Here is an 18,442-nt window from a genome sequence, read left to right on the forward strand (position 1 = left end):
TCTTGACTGCCTTTCAACAAATTCCACAACATGATAAAATCTTGCTCTTCTCTGCGTGTCTTCCTGTATGTTCCATGCTTTGACTCTCCATCTTTCCTGTAGCTTGAATGGTAATTTTGACAGGATCAGCTTTAAGTTGGATGGGGTGTCAAGCTCAGACATCTCCGACAAGTCTCTGGCTACGTTACAACAGCTTCTTAAATACATAGCTGTGCAGCTCTTTTCCGTCCTCAGCTCTAATGACATTCCATGCCAGGGCCTTCTCAATGTAGGCATTTGTGAGGCGATACGGATCTCCAAAGTGAGCATTCAGCAGACGCTTAGCTTCTACCCATCATTTGCATTCATATGTAGACAGCTACGAACAAGCTCTCTTGGCTGACCAGATGTGTATTGCTCCAGGAAATAAAGACGGTCGAGGTCACTGTCTGTCTTTCTTTCCACACAATGTTCAAAAGCCTGAATAAATGGACAGTAGCTTAAAAGATCACCATTAAAAACAGGTATTTCTCTTATTGGCAGAGAGGCTTGTCTTTGTTGTTGAATGATTACATTTGCAAGATAATTCTGTGTGTTTAGTGGACTGTGTGGCAGTCCAGGTTGCAGATCGAGAGGGGGGGTCACGTGTTCATGTTCTATCCGATTACGAATCCTTGCTGGCTGGTCCACATTAACGGTGGTTGAAGTCTGTGCTTGTGCTTCTGTTTGAACCGTTAATCCAGTATTGAGATACATTGTTTTTGGTGCCTCTTCAATCATTCTCTGGAGAGGTGTTTTAGGAACAGCACCCAGTCCTGTGAATTCAGCTGGAGATTTCTCCTCATAGCTTTCCAAATATGCATTCATTCCGTCACCTGGAATGTGTGATGTAAAGTCACTAGTGGATTGAAGGTGAACACTTGAATCGTAACTTTCTAAAGCTTTCAATTTGGCATCAGCTGCAGCCATTTTAGTTTGAATATCGATCATCTCCATTCTGGTTTGGAGTTGTGCCTGCTCAAGTTCGAGAGCGTGCTTTTGCTGCAGCCCTGCTGCAGTGGCCGCAAGGGCTGCTTTCTCCGCAGCTGCTTGTGCGCGCATGGATGAGAGAGAGGAGGAGGAGGTCTTTGATCCAATCCTAGACGCACTGTCTCCGGGCGTAATTTCACTCTGTAGAGCGGTTTCTGTTTGTAAATCCAATCGTTGTGGTTCTACTTTAGAATGTGTCCACTCATCCATATGATTTACGTAGCTTTCAAAGTCATTTCTTTTAGGTTCATACCATTCAGTATGATCCGTCTCCTTCTCTTCCTCGGACATCAAAGCTTGAACGGATGCGTGCGCCTCCTTAAATCCACTCATTGCACATTTTAACGCAGCAATGCTCTCGCTTATTATTTCAACACCTGAGTGTCCATCAAAAAGAACCTTAGTTTCCTTCATTTTCCTCGTGCATATTCCCAGTTTTGCACGTCGGGACGCAATTAAATCCTTTAGTTGCTTCATTTTTCAATCCACGTCTTTTTCCAGGTTAAAGTCCCACAGTTAGATTTAACTCAGTTTTAGTTATAATTTGTCACTACTTTCAGCGATCTATTTTCAGCATTTGCAGTCAGTTTGTTAGGACAATATTTACAATCTCCTTCGGAATAGTTGGCTGTGGTTTGAATAAGGTATTTCATTTCTGTAACAAACGTTTTACTCACGGACTGCTGTAGGATGCGTCAAACAATCCTTCTAATGCGTTGTCTTTGTATCGGCAATCCAAAACAGGCAAAGTCCTTTATTTGCGAAAGTTTGTTTCCTTGGCTCAAATCCACAGACTGACACGGAGGCTTGTTCATTGATTCGGAGAGTTTTTGACTTATGTTGTGGCATCCAACGCGATTTCGCATGGATCCACTTTGACGAGGGTAGATAGATGTTCAGTACGCGAGTTCAGTATTTCGAGTTCCAGTTTTTATTGTACACAACTTAGGGTTTGCAACAAACACGATATAGACCACGGTCAAAAACTGTGTCCTTCTACACCCGCCAACTCATTCAAACAACCCACCACCTGTTACCTGTAAGTAAAGGTGAATCACCAAAGAGGGCGGGGCTTAGACAACCAAACGGTGCCCAACACTAAGCACCCTGTGACACAGGCTACACCAAACATCACATCAGAGTCTAGATCGCGATACTTACAATATTCCAAAATAACAGAAATTACCAAACAATACAAATATCACAAATAAATCATAAACAGCAGAAATGGCTCCAACATTAGTGCTGTCAGTTTAACGCCTTATTAACCGTGTTAACGCTAACCAATTTTAACCCCGTTTATCGTGCAATTAGTATTTCCCATCTGTGCTGGGCAAGAGTTTTGTTCGAAAGTTCAGTGATTGAAACAAATGAAAGCCTGGGCTATTGAAGTTTTACGGTAGGCCTACCACTGTCATGTACCTACCCGATATCAAGTGGACCAGGTTGAATTCACTGCGGGTCTCTGTTCTTATATCCATCTTACCAAATATAATTTATTGCTTCTCAACACTCTGATCTTACTAAAAGGCTAGCAGCACGAAATCAAGGGATATTTAAAATAGAAATAAATGTGCGATTAATCGCAAGTTAAATATGACATGCGATTAATTGCAATTAAATATTTTAATCGCTTGACAGCACTAATAGATATCTATGTATAATATGATATTATATAGATATAGAGCTCCATGACTCCCGCCAGAGCACCCGGAGTGTTCTAGAATATTTACAGAACACGGCCAGAGGCTGTATGCGCCTCGCCATTGCGATACATCCACTGCGGATGGTACCGTGGCCGCAAGCTGCTCAGGGCCACACCCTCACCCTCCTCCTTGACCCACCTCTGTCCATCTCATTTGCATTAAAGCTACAGACTGCACCGCGGCTGAATTTTGGGAACGTCTTCAAAAACTGTGTTAGGGGCCCACTAATATAACATCTATATTAAAGCATCCATTAAGTAAGGACCTTTAATGCTTGTGATAAAAAAGTAGAGAAAGCGAAAGTTTGACCACCGTTCAACTAAAACCACCACTTTATAGTATGATCCATAACGGCAATTTCTTAGAATACACAGAATTTAGAAGGGACTCAAGTATCAGTGGCCTGCTTATGTTTGTATACAACGGACAATGCAGTGATCCAGTTTTCAATATCTATAATGTTCGGCACTGAAGTGTATTTGGAATATGGTGACGTGCAGTGCTTAATTTGTAAATCATAAGGTGCCGGAACGCAAAGTACATATAACAGCTCGGGATGACGAGACGGGCACAGGTCCCGGAACGCATACACAAAACGTGCTGAAAACAACATGCAAATGCCCACTTGCCACGCCGTGGGACTTACAAGACTCAATTTCAAATTATATCCATGGTATAAATGTTATGACGATAATTTACAATTATTTTAGGCTATACTCCGCACAGCACAGGCAAATGCCCACATCACCACAGGTGGGACTTACAGTATCTACAGTCAGCAATTAATTTCTCAACAGGTCAACAAAAAAAAAAGAGCTTTTTATAAATCACACAAATTTTCCATTATTATTATTATTATTCAAAGATTGGCACGGCGGCCTATTAATATAAAGTATGCTCACCATTTAGTTGTCCAAAACACCCCACATCACGAGCATGTCCGGATTCTCCTTCTCCTCTTTTTTTCGGGCTTTGCTGCGCGTGTCTGTGGCAGTTCTGTGTCCTTTGGCCACCCACGACCTCACGTACGGGACTGGATTGAATTTAGCGAGGGGGGGTCCAACAAGATTTAGGAAGAGTAAAGATGATATGGTGGATGTGAGCAGTGAGGCACGGTTGGCAGTGCAAATCAAGTTCATTTGAGAAAATCCGCGCTCACATTCAGCACTTGCAATGGGGATGCTGTTGACAGCAACAAGTAACTCCATCAGCTCATCGGGGGTGTCTTTTCCATCTGAGTCTCTGTACTTTCTGTAGGCCCGTATGACTGCGCGCGGGTTGTCAATGTTGAAGCGCTGACACAGTGACTCAACCTCAGTCTCTCCATACAGCGCACCTGCGTCCTCGGGCCAGTACTGTGCGTAAAGCACCTTCAACTCCTCAATGAACTTGTTATATCCAGTTTTATCTGGCATCCGGCCTCCTTGAGATAACATGCGATTCTCCAAGTTCTTGGCCACAGTTAGGAAAAACTGCTTGGGGTCGAGTGTTTTGTCGTTTGATTTTCCTCCATTCAGCGTGATGCCATGGAAAGAGTTTTCCCCAATTCCCCTTTGGCTCAGTTCAGTGTAGCGCCCTGGCCGATCCGACATGGCCTCAAGTACCCTGATTTCCCGACAAATTGTCTTGTGTGCTGAAATGATGGTACTGTCTCGTTTTTGAAGCTCGACTGAGAGCTCGGATAATTCTTGCAATGCATCGCACATTATGCCTAAGTTGTTAACAAATGCATGCGATGATATGCGCATAGCAAGCCCACTGTATGTTTGCTTTGTGACACTATCACGGGAGGGATCTTCTGATGCAGTTTTGAAATGCTTGTAAAGTGCTGGATAATTCTTCCACACTGCTTCAACGGTTCTAAAACTCGATGCCACCCATCTAGTGTCTAAAATACGACCTATTTTGCATAGCCGGACATCCAGGCTCTCAGCAGACTCTCAGCTCCATTCGGTTTTTGTTAGATGTGCTATACACTGCGTATAACTTGTCCATCAATATTTTAAAGTGATTTATGGCGCCCATCTCTTTCACTACGTCTGCGACTGCAAGTTCAAGCCTGTGGGCTGAGCAGTGCCACACAGTAATGTTAGGGAGCCGACTCGCCACTCCGCTTTTACGCCCTAACATAACAGAAGCACCATCACAAGTTACTCCAATGAGGGTTTTAGAGAGAAAATCCTGTGTCAAATGCAGGCGCTCCAGCGCAGACAACAGTTTGTGGACAATACCATGAGCAGTTAGATCATCTAGCTCTACGAGTTCAGTAAAAATGTTTGTAGGCTTGTCCATATCAGGCAACTGAGTCCTAAGGTATATTATTAAGCAGCTCTTTTTGCTTAAACTGGTTGACTCATCCAGCATTAAACTGAGTTTGGGGGTGCACTGTACTATTTTTTCAAACAGTTTTCTTTTCATTTCTTGAGAAATATGTTTCTGTATGTTTACACACGCAACATTGGAATGTAAAATCCTCCCCATATCGAGTCCATTTAATTCTTGGCAATCAATCTCATGTTCAAACCCATATGCGGGACGGTGGCGTTTAGCCTCCTTGTACGCCGTGCGAAATACGCGAGCTGTAGTGGCTATCTGTTCAGACTGACTATTAATTATAGACTGTCCTAAAGTATCCACTTTTGCCTTTTCAAGAATGCTTGCTGCTGCTAGGTGAGCCTTGGTACGGGCATGTTCAAATACTTTTTTTCTGATTGCGCGTTGCTGTTTTTTAATATCTGGAGCAGATGAGGTTACTGTGCATGAAACCCACTCTTTTGCGAGTTTCATCCCCCCCGTCTTCTCTGCCCCCAAAGTCCCCACCGCCTTACACGTTGTGCAGCCAAAACCTGTATTTTTCATAAGAAGCCAGGGGTAGTAGCTCTGCTTAACTTTGAACTGAGTAGCTGTCCAAACTGTGCATCCCATCTCCGCTCAGTGCGCTCCCCTCTCCTTCCGAATCTTCCTCCTGTGAACCAGCTGATGTCATGGCGGCGGTTCCCGCCTCTTGCTCCGGCTGTTGTACCGGGCTAGCTGATGCCAGGGTACCCGCATGTTGCTCCGGCTGTTGGTGGTCCACCTGGCTGACTGCTAGCGCTGTAGCTGGCTCCTGCTCCGGCTGGTGGTGAACCTGACCAGCTGCTGCCACGGTGCCAGCCTCCTGCCCCGGCTTGGCTAGCTGTGGGTGAACCCGGCTAGCAGCGCTAGCCTCCTGCTGCAGCCGGTTTTTACCTTCAACGTGACCGCTGCAGCTGCCCTCGTCGCCGGCTTTTCTGACTCGTTTTGAGTCATGCAACTCTTCTTTTTTCTTGAAAAAGGACAGTAAATTCAACTGTCTCTTTGACATGTTTGTGAAATGCCTAACGTTTTTTTCTCTCTTCCTTCTCCTGAGATGCGGCGAATTTCAAATGTTAAATTTTTTTTCTGTAATAGTGACGGGGCCGTGGTTTGTTGATTTCAAATGACGTTAAATCTTAAAAAACATATACTTTTTGGGATTTGTTCTGTAAATTAATACATGCATATTATTATTTTATTTAAATTTTATTTTAAAGATCCCATGCCATGCTATTTATGGATGCTTTAATATAGGTATTAGTGGGCTACAAACACAGTATTCAAAGACGTCCCCGAAGTTCAGCCGTGGTGCAGAGTTACAGCCACTCCAAACCAGTCGCACATTGAGCTTCCCCCAAACGCGCTGTTTCGGTGGGCGTGTCAAGGCAGGTCAAGGAGGGGGGTGGGGGTGTGGCCCTGAGCAGCTTGTAGCCACAGTACAATGCGCTCTGGTTACGGTGGGCGTGTCAAGGCAGGTCAAGGAGGGGGGTGGGGGTGTGGCCCTGAGCGGCTTGTAGCCACGGTACCATGCGCTCTGTTTACGGTGGATGTATCGCAATGGCTCTTAGATACCCATTTTATACATAGATATCTATGTCATAATATATATTATCACGGCCAAAAGCTGTGTGAGCCTCCAGACGATCAAACGACCGCGTCTTCTTCAGATTGATGTGGAAGTGGAAGAACCAGAGACGTCGGAGAACCCGACGAAGTCCTTTGCGATTCATTATATCGTCTGGAGGTGCACACAGGTTTTGGCCGTGATAATATGTATTATTTGATATAGATATCTATGTATTATATGATATTATTTAGATGTAGAGCCCCAGGACTGTAACGCAAGTGTTGTACACTTCCTTGTTATTTGGATAACCGTTCTGCTGTTGGTGTGATGGCGCATAACACGTCGGACTCTCGTCTCTGGTATTTCTACAACGAGACTCGTAGTGGGGGTTATCTCAGCCATGGTTGAGAATGAATTGGGGGAAATGAACTTTGGCTTTGACTCCCTGAAGTACATGAACAGTCCTGGAGCTCTATATCTAAATAATATCATATAATACATATTATCACGGCCAAAAGCTGTGTGCACGTCCAGACGATATAATGAATCACAAAGGACTTCGTCGGGTTCTCCGACATCTCTGGTTCTTCCACTTCCACATCAATCTGTAGTAGACAGAACCGCGCGCTGCCTGCTGCCGGCGCAAGGCACCACCGCCCGGCTGCCCGCTGCCGGGCGGTGGTGCTTCGCGGCGGTGGTGCCTCGCGCCGCGGCAACCGGCGGCAGGCAGCATGTCGCAGTTCATGTACTTCGATGTCGTTCTGCCATTGCATTCAAAATTCTGTAACTAGCCTGTTACTACGAACTAAGCAACTACCATACACGTATTAGCATTTAGCACTAGCTCAATCACGACTCCTTCAGAATTCTTCTGGGTGGTTACGAACCAACCAAGTGGGCAGGGCCATGAATAATAGTTTGACAACGCTACGTCACAGTGTCACCTTATCCAGATTGGCTCATTCCTTCTGCCTTTTTCCTTTCATTGCCTATTGCATTCAGCAGACAAACTGCATAGATTTCAAACTTACCACAGCTCACAAACTTATTCAGACCTATGTTATTTAACAAACAACAGGAAAAATGTGATTTTAATGGCATGGGCTCTTTAAACATTTTTTTATGTGTTTTATTTTATTTTATTTTTTCTTTTTTTTTTATGAGAGGTGCCGGATCTGCCCAAATAGGTACCGGAACACAGGGAGGCCAAAATTAAGAGGTGCCGGATCTTGTTCCGGCAGGATCCGGCTCAAATTAACCACTGGTGACGTGATACGATAATGAACTTTAGGGTCTATGAGGGAAGCCGGTAGTTAACAACCCAGTAGATGGGCTCATTTAGGAATATTTATTTAAAGGGGACATTATACCACCAGGTGTGAGTGTGATTAGCCGTTACAAGCCGTTTTGAAAATCTGCGTCTTCTGACATCACAAGTGGCCATGTCCGCCTAGATGTGTGCTGGATAGATCAGTCTACCAGCCTACCCAATGGACTGAAGCAAACAGTGCTCATCTATCCAGCATACATCTAGGTGGACACGCCCACTAGTGATATCAGAAGACACAGATTTTCAAAACAGCTTGTAACTGCTAATCACACTCACCTGGTGGTATAATATGTCTCCTTTAAGATTTTTTTTTAATAAATTCTAAAACCTTATCGGATCGTTGCCAGACCCGGGGTTACCAACAACAAACATGTGCTTTGAACACACACAGTGTCACTGATTTTGTGTGTTGGTGTGTGCGTGTCATTTTTCCTCAGTTATATTTGCACACACGCACAGGTCTGCCAGGCAACGATAGTATTAACCTTGACAGTGAGTTGAACTGTTGATCTTGGCCCTGCTCTCACTGTCAGACGCTGCTGAGTCTGAGACGAACAGATGGGCGTGTGTGTGTAAATTCAACTATGTTGCCCCTTATCAAGGTTGCCCCGTCTCTTCAACATGAAAAACGGTGTGTCCTGTGTATTTGAACGTATGAAGGCGTATTTTAACTATGGCTAGGGTCCCTTGGCCTGCGTCCACCAAAACATGCTTTTAATATGTGTACTACATGCCCATTTGGTCGACGCGTTCATCAAATGCATCTTACGCCACCGTCAGGGCATCCATTTTTATCGTTAGAGTAGCGAGCCAAGTCTGCAGTTGGCCATGGGCTCCTTTTTGTGTCCCTTACCTTGTGGAGCAAACGGCAGCATGAGGCCCTGCACTTTACTTCACCCTGTTGTCTCCAGCAGCAGCAGCTCAGCAGCAGGCTTGCTAGTGCTATTGTTGTCCTTAAGTTAACACCCCCACACACACAGGGATGCTGAGAAGTGAGAAGGAGTGCGGTATGTAAAGGGGAGTGAGTGGGTGTGCTGGAGTAAAGTGGATAGACCGGCCTTTTCCACAGTGGCGGGAAGTGGAGGTGCTTCCTGTTTCCTGCATCACCATGTCTACCTGACAGTACAGCTCTGATTAATACGTTGGCGTGTCCTCCATTTAGCTGGATTCAAATAGTCCCCATCGTGGTTTGGCTTGCCCTCATTCCCTCAAATCTCAGTGAAGATTGTTTTGGCTATTTGGGTCCATCCAGTTCAACTGTCAAGCATCCTCAAGCATTTTAGCGCTCTCATTTCCACACGGCTTCTTTTCCTCCAGCCCAGCCTAAAACTGATACTGCTCGTCTTTTAAATATATTGTCAAAGAGCAATGGGGGATGAATGCAGCCATCATCCCACCCTCTACATTATTTTCATCTGTCACTTTTTGGTCTCTCTTGCTTTGTGTCTGTCTTGTTTCTTGCCTACATGTGGACTTGTCCTCCCCCTCTCTCTCGCTCTCTCGTTCTTGCTCTAAATCTCTCCAGGCTCTGGAGCTAAGAGATTGTTGCGAGTGTCCGGCCCTCCCGTCCGCAGACCCCCGCGTTGTCTTCTCCAAGAGCGTCCGGACACTGCTGGACAAGGCCAAGGTCAAAGGGAGGGGGAGCCAGAGCTCAAACTCACCACCACAGCGCCAATGACATCCGCACCCCCAGGATGCAACAAGTACCCCTGACTGCAGCCCGCAGACGGAGCCCACATGGAGGGGGCGGGCACTCCGCCCACATGGAGGGGGCGGGCACTCAGTCCACATCGAGGGGGCGGGCACTCAGTCCACATCGAGGGGGCGGGCACTCCGACCACATTGACGATTGAGCAGATTTCCTCTGCTCTTGTTAATGCAAGAGTAAACGGTAATACTATGTTAAGCTAGCGGGAGCCCATGCTGTTAATTAAATTATACAAACAGATGGTACGGGAGTATTGTGACTGGGTATCTTTCTTGCTGCGTACCATGGAACTATTATAAAGTTAAGCATAGCCTAAACGACTTGCAAATACATTTTCTCTTGTTTATTTTTTTTTCGCTTAGCTGTTCCACTCATGGACCTATTAAGGTTCCACTTAGAGTTCACGTTACAACCGTTCGCCGTTGCTCCATGTTTAAATCACAGTGCCTTGTTCGTGACCCGTCTCAAATTCACTAACTGAAATAGTGCCCCCTAGTGATCTTTTTTTTTGTATTTCTCTACTGATTGCTTTGACAATGCAATATTAAAAGTTACTAACAGCGACTTCAAACAGAAGCTCTGGCTTAGGGCCGCCCTTGGGCCCCTGGGCATGTGCCCGGTGTGCCCGTGCGGTAATCCACCCTTGCCTGTAAATACTGCAACGTGTCCGAACTCCTGTACCTGTCTGTCTGTGAGAGTTACAGGCCCAGTAAGAGCCAAAATAAGATTTGGGGAACTATGAAGACTGGGACCCAAAGGTATGACCTTAACAGATGTAATGTGAGGAATAACGAAGTGACCACATCTAAGGGCAAAAAAGTACCTCAATAGACATAATGAAAAGCTACATGTGTGAAGCACATTAAGTTCCACCAATCACAGGAGCACTAACAACAGTCTTTTAATTCAACAAAACAATTAAAAAATAACAACTACAACAAAATAGATTGTAAACTATTAACCTAAAAGATAAATCAATAAAGTGTAGAACAAACAAAGTCTCAACGGGGGGGGGGGGGGGGGGGGGGGAACACACTGACGCCTTCCTCAGTGAGGTGGACGCCACTCTTGCTTCACGCTCCGTCACCCGACATTGCCGTCACCGCCGCCATAGCTGCCAAGCGCCGCCATTATGCTGCATCATCAGACTACATTGGAGTCGTGTGGCGCAGGCGTCACGGGGAGGGGGACGGGGAGGGGGAGAGGTGTTTGACTCGAAAGAGGCAAACACCTTCAGGTTTCTCCTGTCCATCATCTCCACACAGAACAGTTCATAGTCAGTATTTAATCTGAATGAGAATTGGAATGGTTTCCACGTTTCTTCCTCATCCCCGCCGTCATGGGATTTGCGCTGTGTTGATGCTGCCATCTGGTCCCAACCTTCCATCCCAATGACCTCTTGGAGAGAAACGCTGTCCTTGAAGGACTGTAACTGGCACCATGCTGATGCCTGAATTGTGTCCTTCAGGACAACATAATCTTCCTTGAAGAAGAAAGAAAAATTATTTGTGTCTGTACTTGACACCCTACTCTCCCAAAACCACAAAATGGTATGCAAACAAAGGCTACTACTACTGATGAGTTTTCAGTGATAAAAAACACTATTCAACTAGTCATGATTCATCTGGCTATACATACAACCTCCAGCATTACACACGTATTACATACCAGGTTCCCAGGTTCCAGTTCCTGGTCTTCAGTTTTGTCTGGAAATAAAACAGATTGTTGTCTGTAATGTTGAGTAGGCCAATACAATGGAATAATAAAAGTAGGCCCTAGTAGTGCAATAGATCAGCCATAGTTAGTTAGGCCTTTAAGTTCCCAAAGGAACATAGGCCATCGACAAAACCCCTCCATCCTCTCCTGTCTTGGGCCCTCCGCTCCAGTTGAGGCCAGGACAGCCCTTCTTTCTTCATTTCCTGTTCTGTGGTTCTTCTCCAGGTGGTTCTCGGTCTGCCTCTCTTCCTCTTGCCCTGTGGGTTCCAGGTTAGGGCTTGCTTCGTGATTGTCTTCTGAGTGTATGGCCTATCCACTTCCATTTCCTCCTCCGGATTTGGGTTTCTATTGTTTCTTGTTGGGTGAGTTCCCACAGGTTGGCGTTTGAGATGGTGTTGGGCCAGAAGATTCCCAGGAGGCGTCTGAGGCACCGGTTGGTGAAAGTCTGCAGCTTATTGAGTATGTTAGTGGTGGTCTTCCAGGTTTCAGAGCCATATAGAAGGGTGGACTTGACGTTTGAGTTGAAGATTTGTAGTTTGGTCTTGAGTGACAGGTTTTTCATCTTCCAGATATTGTTGAGCATGTTGAATGTTGCCCTTGCCTTTCCAATTCTGGCTCGGACGTCCTCCTCTGTACCACCATCCACAGAAATGATAGTCCCCAGGTATGTGAAGCTGGCTACTTCCTCTAGTTGGTTTTGGTTCATGGTTATGGGAGTGTTGTTGTTGCTGTTAATTCTCATTACTTTGGTTTTTGATGAGTTAGTTTTGAGCCCGAGCAGAGCAGCGGTATCCTCTAGCTTGCCTGATTTTTCCTGCATCTGTTGATGTGTGTGAGCCAGTAGTGCCAGGTCATCAGCAAAATCCAGATCTTCTAGCTGCTCTGTCAGGCTCCACTGTATGCCAGTTCGGCTATTGCAGGTTACTTGTATCATGATCCAGTCTACGCAGAGGAGGAAGAGAAGTGGAGAGAGCAAGCACCCTTGCCGCACACCAGTCAGGACCTCAAAAGGCTCAGATATGCATCCTTCATGGAGGACTTGGCATCGCATCCCTTGGTAGGTGCTCCTAATGATGTTGGTTATTTTTGCTGGGATCCCGTAGTGGGCCGTCAGTTTCCTCAGCATCTCCCTATCCACACTGTCGAAGGCTTTTTCAAAATATATGAAATTGACATAGACAGAAGTGTTCCATTCGATGGACTGCTCAATGATAATCCTGAGGGTGGCGGTTTGGTCTCCACAGGATCTGTTTTCCCTGAAGCCGGCCTGGTTTTCCCTCAGTTTCTCATCCAACCCCTTCTGAAGCCTCTCCAGCAGGATCCGGTTGAGCACCTTCCCTGGAGTTGATAGGAGCATAATTCCGTGGTAGTTCTTGCAGTCCCTGAGGTCTCCTTTCTTTGGGATTTTCACAATGTGTCCATCTTTCCAGTCTGATGGGACACATTCTTCCTCCCAGATGGTTTTCAGTAGGTGGTAGAGCATGTTGGTAGAGGTTTCGATGTCGGCTTTTTTAGATCAGCCATGGAGTAGGCTATAACTTGTATATTGATGGAGATATGTGTACAACTTAATTTGGAAGTAGAATCCTAATAGAATCAATCATATCTCACAAATACTCAGAATATGTGTAGGCCTACATGGATTCACCTGGATTAACAGTCTATACATTACCTGATCCTTCAGAGCTGGATGCTGTTGGAGCAACTCTAGCCCTTTTTGTGCAGAGATCTTTATCCTGAAATGTATTAGTGGTGGGAGGGTGGTAAGACTATAGTCTTTCACAATTGCACTAAGACAACATCACACATTACAGTATATGACACGTACCTGTAGTTTTTTTTCCTCCCGTCTTCTCTTCCTGCTTCCTGAAAGCTCCTCTGCAGACCTTGGTGAGTAATCGGCATACATTACATACAAATATATAATAATAATAATATAAATAATAATAATAAAAAATTAAGAAAATTTACCTCTGTATTTAACCGAGGCATGGCATTTAATGTGATGGTAGATATCACATTTTGACCCTTTGTATCTGCAGAAGGGGCAGTGATGTAGACCGCTGCTGTCCAGCTGTATTTCAGGGCTCTCGCCATCCACAATTACACTGACGTGTCTCTAAAAGTCAAAAACCAGTATAAACATAAAAGCAGTTTTCTACAAAAAAACATTGCAGCGTTTCGGTTTTCTATTTTTCGGCTTCTTTGTATAAGATGGCTTGTGCATATACACAATGTAATTAGACTAAAATAATATTGATATTCGATTTCTGTGGACTCTTATGAACATTTCAAGACCCAACATTAAGTATCAACTCATTGCTAAGGATATCCACAACGACGATAAAGTTAGAATGGACCAAGGGAGGAGGAGGGTGAGGGGGGCTATTTTGACCTAAGACACTAGGATATATTTGATCTATATTCACTAAACATATTTATTTCACTGAATGGTTGACATTGGTTGACATTCCTGAGATTCTAAGCTTTCAAACGGTGTATGACATGACTATATCACTCAACCTTATGATGCTGAAAATTGACCTAGCATGTTGGGGGGAACATGCTAGGTGTAACTAAAATTTAAAAGACGATTAAGTAGTTAACAAGACATAATACATAATTGCATGAATATTACTAAATATATTAAGCATTTTGACAGTCTCACTTACTTGCATGTTTTTGGCATCACTCGCTCGGGCGCGCACACTCTAATTTCAGGTACATTTCAGCTAATTTCAGGTCAGAAACGGGATCAGAAATGCTGTTTGACTAGTCCTCAATGTGAACTGAGTGGCCGCCCCCTCGATGTGGATGGGCGTGGCGTCAGATCCAAGATCCGAGTCGGTTCGCAGAGAATACTCGAACGCAGCATGAGTACCCGCCCCCTCCATGTGGGCGGAGTGCCGGCCCCCTCCATGTGGACTGAGTGCCCGCCCCCTCCATGTAGGCTCCGTCTGCGGGCTGCAGTCAGGGGCTTCTCGGATGCAATGCCCGCAGCCCTCCTGGTCCAAGCCCGCTCGGCCCCGGCTTCTGATGCCCGTCCTTCAGACACGCCGTCCGTCCCGTCTACAGCTAACCCTCTGAGACTCTTTTCCTGACCCCTGTCTCGCTGAGCAACCCCACACCTGCTTTAACTGCTGTTGATGGGACACCGGAGATGGGAAACAGCATTTCGCAAAGCCTCTAGATTCTCAAAGTCAGACCTACTGATTGCTTAGGTATTGAGGGTACAGTTTTCAGTGTGTGTGTGTGTGTGTGTGTCACTGTTTTTTTTTCACTGTTGTTTTCCCCAAAGTTTTTTTCGATTTGAAGAGTCCAACTCACCCTTTCCAGTGCTCCAGCGTATATCTCGTGTGCATGAGTGCCATGTTAAAGGAGTTTAGAGTATGTTCAGATGGCTGGGAAGTATTTTTGCAGTTCAATGCATTAGCATCTGGATTTTTACACAGCCTTGGCTGGGGACAAGCTGAATTCATTGCTCAAACAACCATACGTTGCAACATCAACATGTGCATTATTTATGAAGAGACTACAATAAATGCACTTTGTGGACACACACAAACACAACGCATGTACTCATGGATGCACACAAGTATGTGTGTTTGTGTATGTGTGTGAGTGCGCAATTATTACAGTACATTTCAGTGTCCTTGCAACACTTCTAGGTCCCTTATACCATGGATTATATTTTTTGATGAGCTGTTTTCATTTAAAAATGTGCTCTGACTATGTGTCTGGGCTGTATTTGTATAGTTTTATATCCATGTGTGCAGTGATATTGGTATCTATCCCAATTTTTAGGAGACGCAAATGCACACCCCAAAAAAACTAATATAAAATTATTTTTGATGCATACAAATCCTGCATACTTGAGACAGTCAGAGCTGTTGTATATAATTTAATTAAATGTGATGTTCTCCTGGTGAATTTTCTTCAAGGAGAGAATAGAAAATGTATGTATTTTAATATTTTCACCACTCCTATTTCTGGGAGCGGTGCTATTATTTTGCTTACCATAAGTGCTCCATTAAATATGTTGTTTTTACCGTGAACACACCCAGGGAGAAAATGTGATGATGAATTATGAGTGCAAGAGTATATCGTTCCTTGCAAACAAGTGTCAGCAAGGGTTAGATTTTATATAATTTTTAATGTTGATAAATGCTTTAAATCTCAGTAGCGCCGGGATCGTTTATTGGCTTGTGGTATGTGCCACCGCGGCCACTGACATTCAGGAACGGTAATTGCCGTTCCCAACAATGGTATATGACACCAGCATGCCCAGCCTCCTCCCTATAATTTCATGACAAGTATGGCCGTAAATGTAAAGCTATATATATTTGGTCTTTATTGACAATATATCACAACATAACGCCGTAAATAAAGGGATTGATACGTTTCTCTTGGACCAGGAAATGCTCTAAACCTGTCCTTTATGTTGCTGACCCATTGTGCAGGCAATAAAACCGCTGCATCCAATGCTGAGCGTCCGAGTCCAATGCTTGAAGGAAACAAAACGCAACGCAGGTTACAGTGGTGCCCTGATCCCGGATTCAACTGATTGGTCGCTGACCAACAACCCTTACCGGAGGGCCTGTTACCATTCCCACACTGGAGATCAGCTGAGAACACTTGGGTATTGTGTTATATTTGGGGAACTGTAGAATATATGAAATGTTATGAGTAGATATTAATGTGACTGTTTTAGTGAACATCGACATTTTGTATTTTTTTATTAGAAATTTTTTTTTTTCTTTCTTTTTCTCTCCGTCTTTTCCATTGTCATGGCTGGCTCACAGGTTACTGGAGCTCAAGGCTTTCTGACTCCTGTTAGTGTGGGTCGGGGTAGAGGTGTGTTGGGGTTGCCTATCCCTTTCCCTCAGCTTAGTGTGTCTGTGGGTACTACTGTAGGGATGGCAGCGAGGACTCCACGTCCTGTTGTTAGTGGCACACCACACGCTGCTCACACAGAACAAACTAGTTTCCCTGCGCAACAGGCCCCCTGCACTTCCACTCCTTTAACTACAGAGGACCTTGTGGGCCAGATGAGTGGCATCGTGCAACACATAGGTCAACAACTAGCAGACAGCATTCTCACACACTTGAGTAGGTCTAGTCCAGCGGCGGCTTTGTCTACTCCAAGTGTACACAGTGGTAGCTACGCTCCAGCTCAGGACTCTGTGTCATCAACTCAGCTACATGTAATGAGTCAGAGGAAGGTGAGAGATCCCCCTACTTTCAGAGGTGAGAATTCAGACTCATTTACTCTTGAAGAGTGGATTGAGCTAATGCAAACTTTCATAAAGAAGGGAGGTCTATCTATTGGAGAGCAGGGTGAAGAGATTCTCATCCATTTAAGGGGCAAGGCCAAGGATGTAGTCAAAGCGGGCATTAAATCAAGTGGCGTTGACATCAGACATAGTCCAGCTTCCATCTATAGCCTTTTAAGGAAGCATTTCAGTTGCAAGCAGTTTTCACCACTGCCTCTGCAAGACTTCTACACGACCTTCCCTGAACCACGGGAAGATCCCTTTGACTACTGGCTTCGCCTTAACTGTGCTGCTGATATTGCTGCTGAGTGTCTCCTGGAACAGGGTAAGCAGCAAGACAGCTTGTCCATTGAGGTCACACGTATGTTCATTAGGAACTGCCCAGATTCAGGTCTATTGCTCACTTTTCGTTCTAAGACCATCGACAAGTGTCAGCTGCAGAAGTGCAAGAAGTTTTGGATGAGTACCACTCAGAGAAGGTCATCAGAGCAGCAGGGGTAGGGAAAGATGGGGCTGTTGGGGAGAAGAACGTGGCTGTGAACAGGATGGAGGTGAAGAGTAGCCCAGCTCCCCTGTGTAGCGCTCAGCCAACACCACAGTCCACATCAGCTGATCACTCTGCTATGGAGAGGATGATTGGTATGATGGAGAAGGTTCTTATGAATACTACTCAGTCTAGATCAGCGAATAGAAGGACAAGTGGTCTACCTCGTATTCAAGGTCTTAAAGACACACGTGTTTAGTTTGCAAAGACCCCTCTCATTCTGCCTTGTCACACTGTAAGGATAACAGACTGTTTCCAGTGTTTTTCTCCTGACCATGCAAGGGACAGATGTCCACGTAGGGGACAGAGTGCAGCACCCGGTGGCCAGGCGTCAAACTAACAGATCTGCATGTGGGAGAGGACCACGTCGATTGTGAAAGTGTGCTTCCCACTTCTAGCTTTGAGGCTTTTTCTGACTATGCATCTCTTAGTCAGTTGTACAGTAGTGATTGTTCGTCAGAGAAGACAGTTATTTTTCAGAATTTGCAGACAGTTCCCAGGTCTGATAGTTTATTTTACACATCAGTTTCAATAGTGAATGGACTCTCTTTCAAAGCGCTTATTGATAGTGGATCCATGGCGTGTACTCTTAGTGAGTCTGCTGAAGCCATGTTGTTGAAATACATTCCAGGCAATTCAAAGCAGTCAGCTCAAGATATTGTGATTGTTGGCTGTGGAGGCCATCGTGTCACTCCAACAGCAATCTATGACCTCCAAGTCAGTGTGTACGGTTATTCAATAACTGTTCCCACTTTAGTTGTCCCAGGTCAATCTGAGGAGATGATTCCGGGCAGTAATGTCATCAAAAGGCTTTTGACGTGTCTGAGAGAGGCAGGTGGCTATTGGAAGCTCACGTCCATGCCCAGCAATAACCAGAGTGATGAATGCTCTCAGTTTTTGTCCCTTTTCTCCAACACGCAGAGGTGGAGAGGTGAGTCTGTGCCAGACAGAGTGGGCACTGTAAAGCTCATGAGAAGTGTGACATTAGAGCCACAAACAGAGCACCTGGTTTGGGGTAAGCTACCCGTGTCTCCAGCCTTGTCTGTGGGTAGCACAGTCATCGTTGAGCCGACCAAGTCAAGATCAAGGCCTAAGCAGATAATGGTTGGCAGAGTGATCACACCGCTTTGGGGTGATGGCTCCATTCCGATGAAAATTATAAACCCAACCAATCATAGAGTAGTCCTGAGGAGAAATGCTAAGATAGCCGACGTGTCACCTTGTATTGCTGTGGAAGACCTGCCACAGCCAGAACA

The 18,442-nt window shown here is 45.2% G+C and overlaps 1 protein-coding gene across 5 annotated transcripts in view; it reads left to right on the plus strand.

The window, feature by feature from the left end:
• The window catches only part of oma1 (OMA1 zinc metallopeptidase), an 84,454-nt gene extending 68,399 nt beyond the window's left edge, over positions 1-16,055 (plus strand). Inside the window, exon 9 of one of the 5 annotated variants that reach the window (XM_056604558.1) lies at positions 9,471-9,707. In XM_056604558.1, the coding sequence (XP_056460533.1) occupies positions 9,471-9,658 (188 nt within the window). In that variant the 3' untranslated portion in view covers positions 9,659-9,707. Of the gene's footprint in view, positions 1-9,470; positions 9,708-15,829 lie in introns of those variants that run through there. The other 4 variants (XM_056604555.1, XM_056604556.1, XM_056604554.1 and 1 more) reach the window with 4 other exon arrangements.
• The last annotated feature ends 2,387 nt before the right edge of the window (positions 16,056-18,442 follow it).

This window comes from Gadus chalcogrammus, chromosome 12, assembly GCF_026213295.1.
Source record: "Gadus chalcogrammus isolate NIFS_2021 chromosome 12, NIFS_Gcha_1.0, whole genome shotgun sequence".
Classification (NCBI taxonomy): domain Eukaryota; kingdom Metazoa; phylum Chordata; class Actinopteri; order Gadiformes; family Gadidae; genus Gadus; species Gadus chalcogrammus.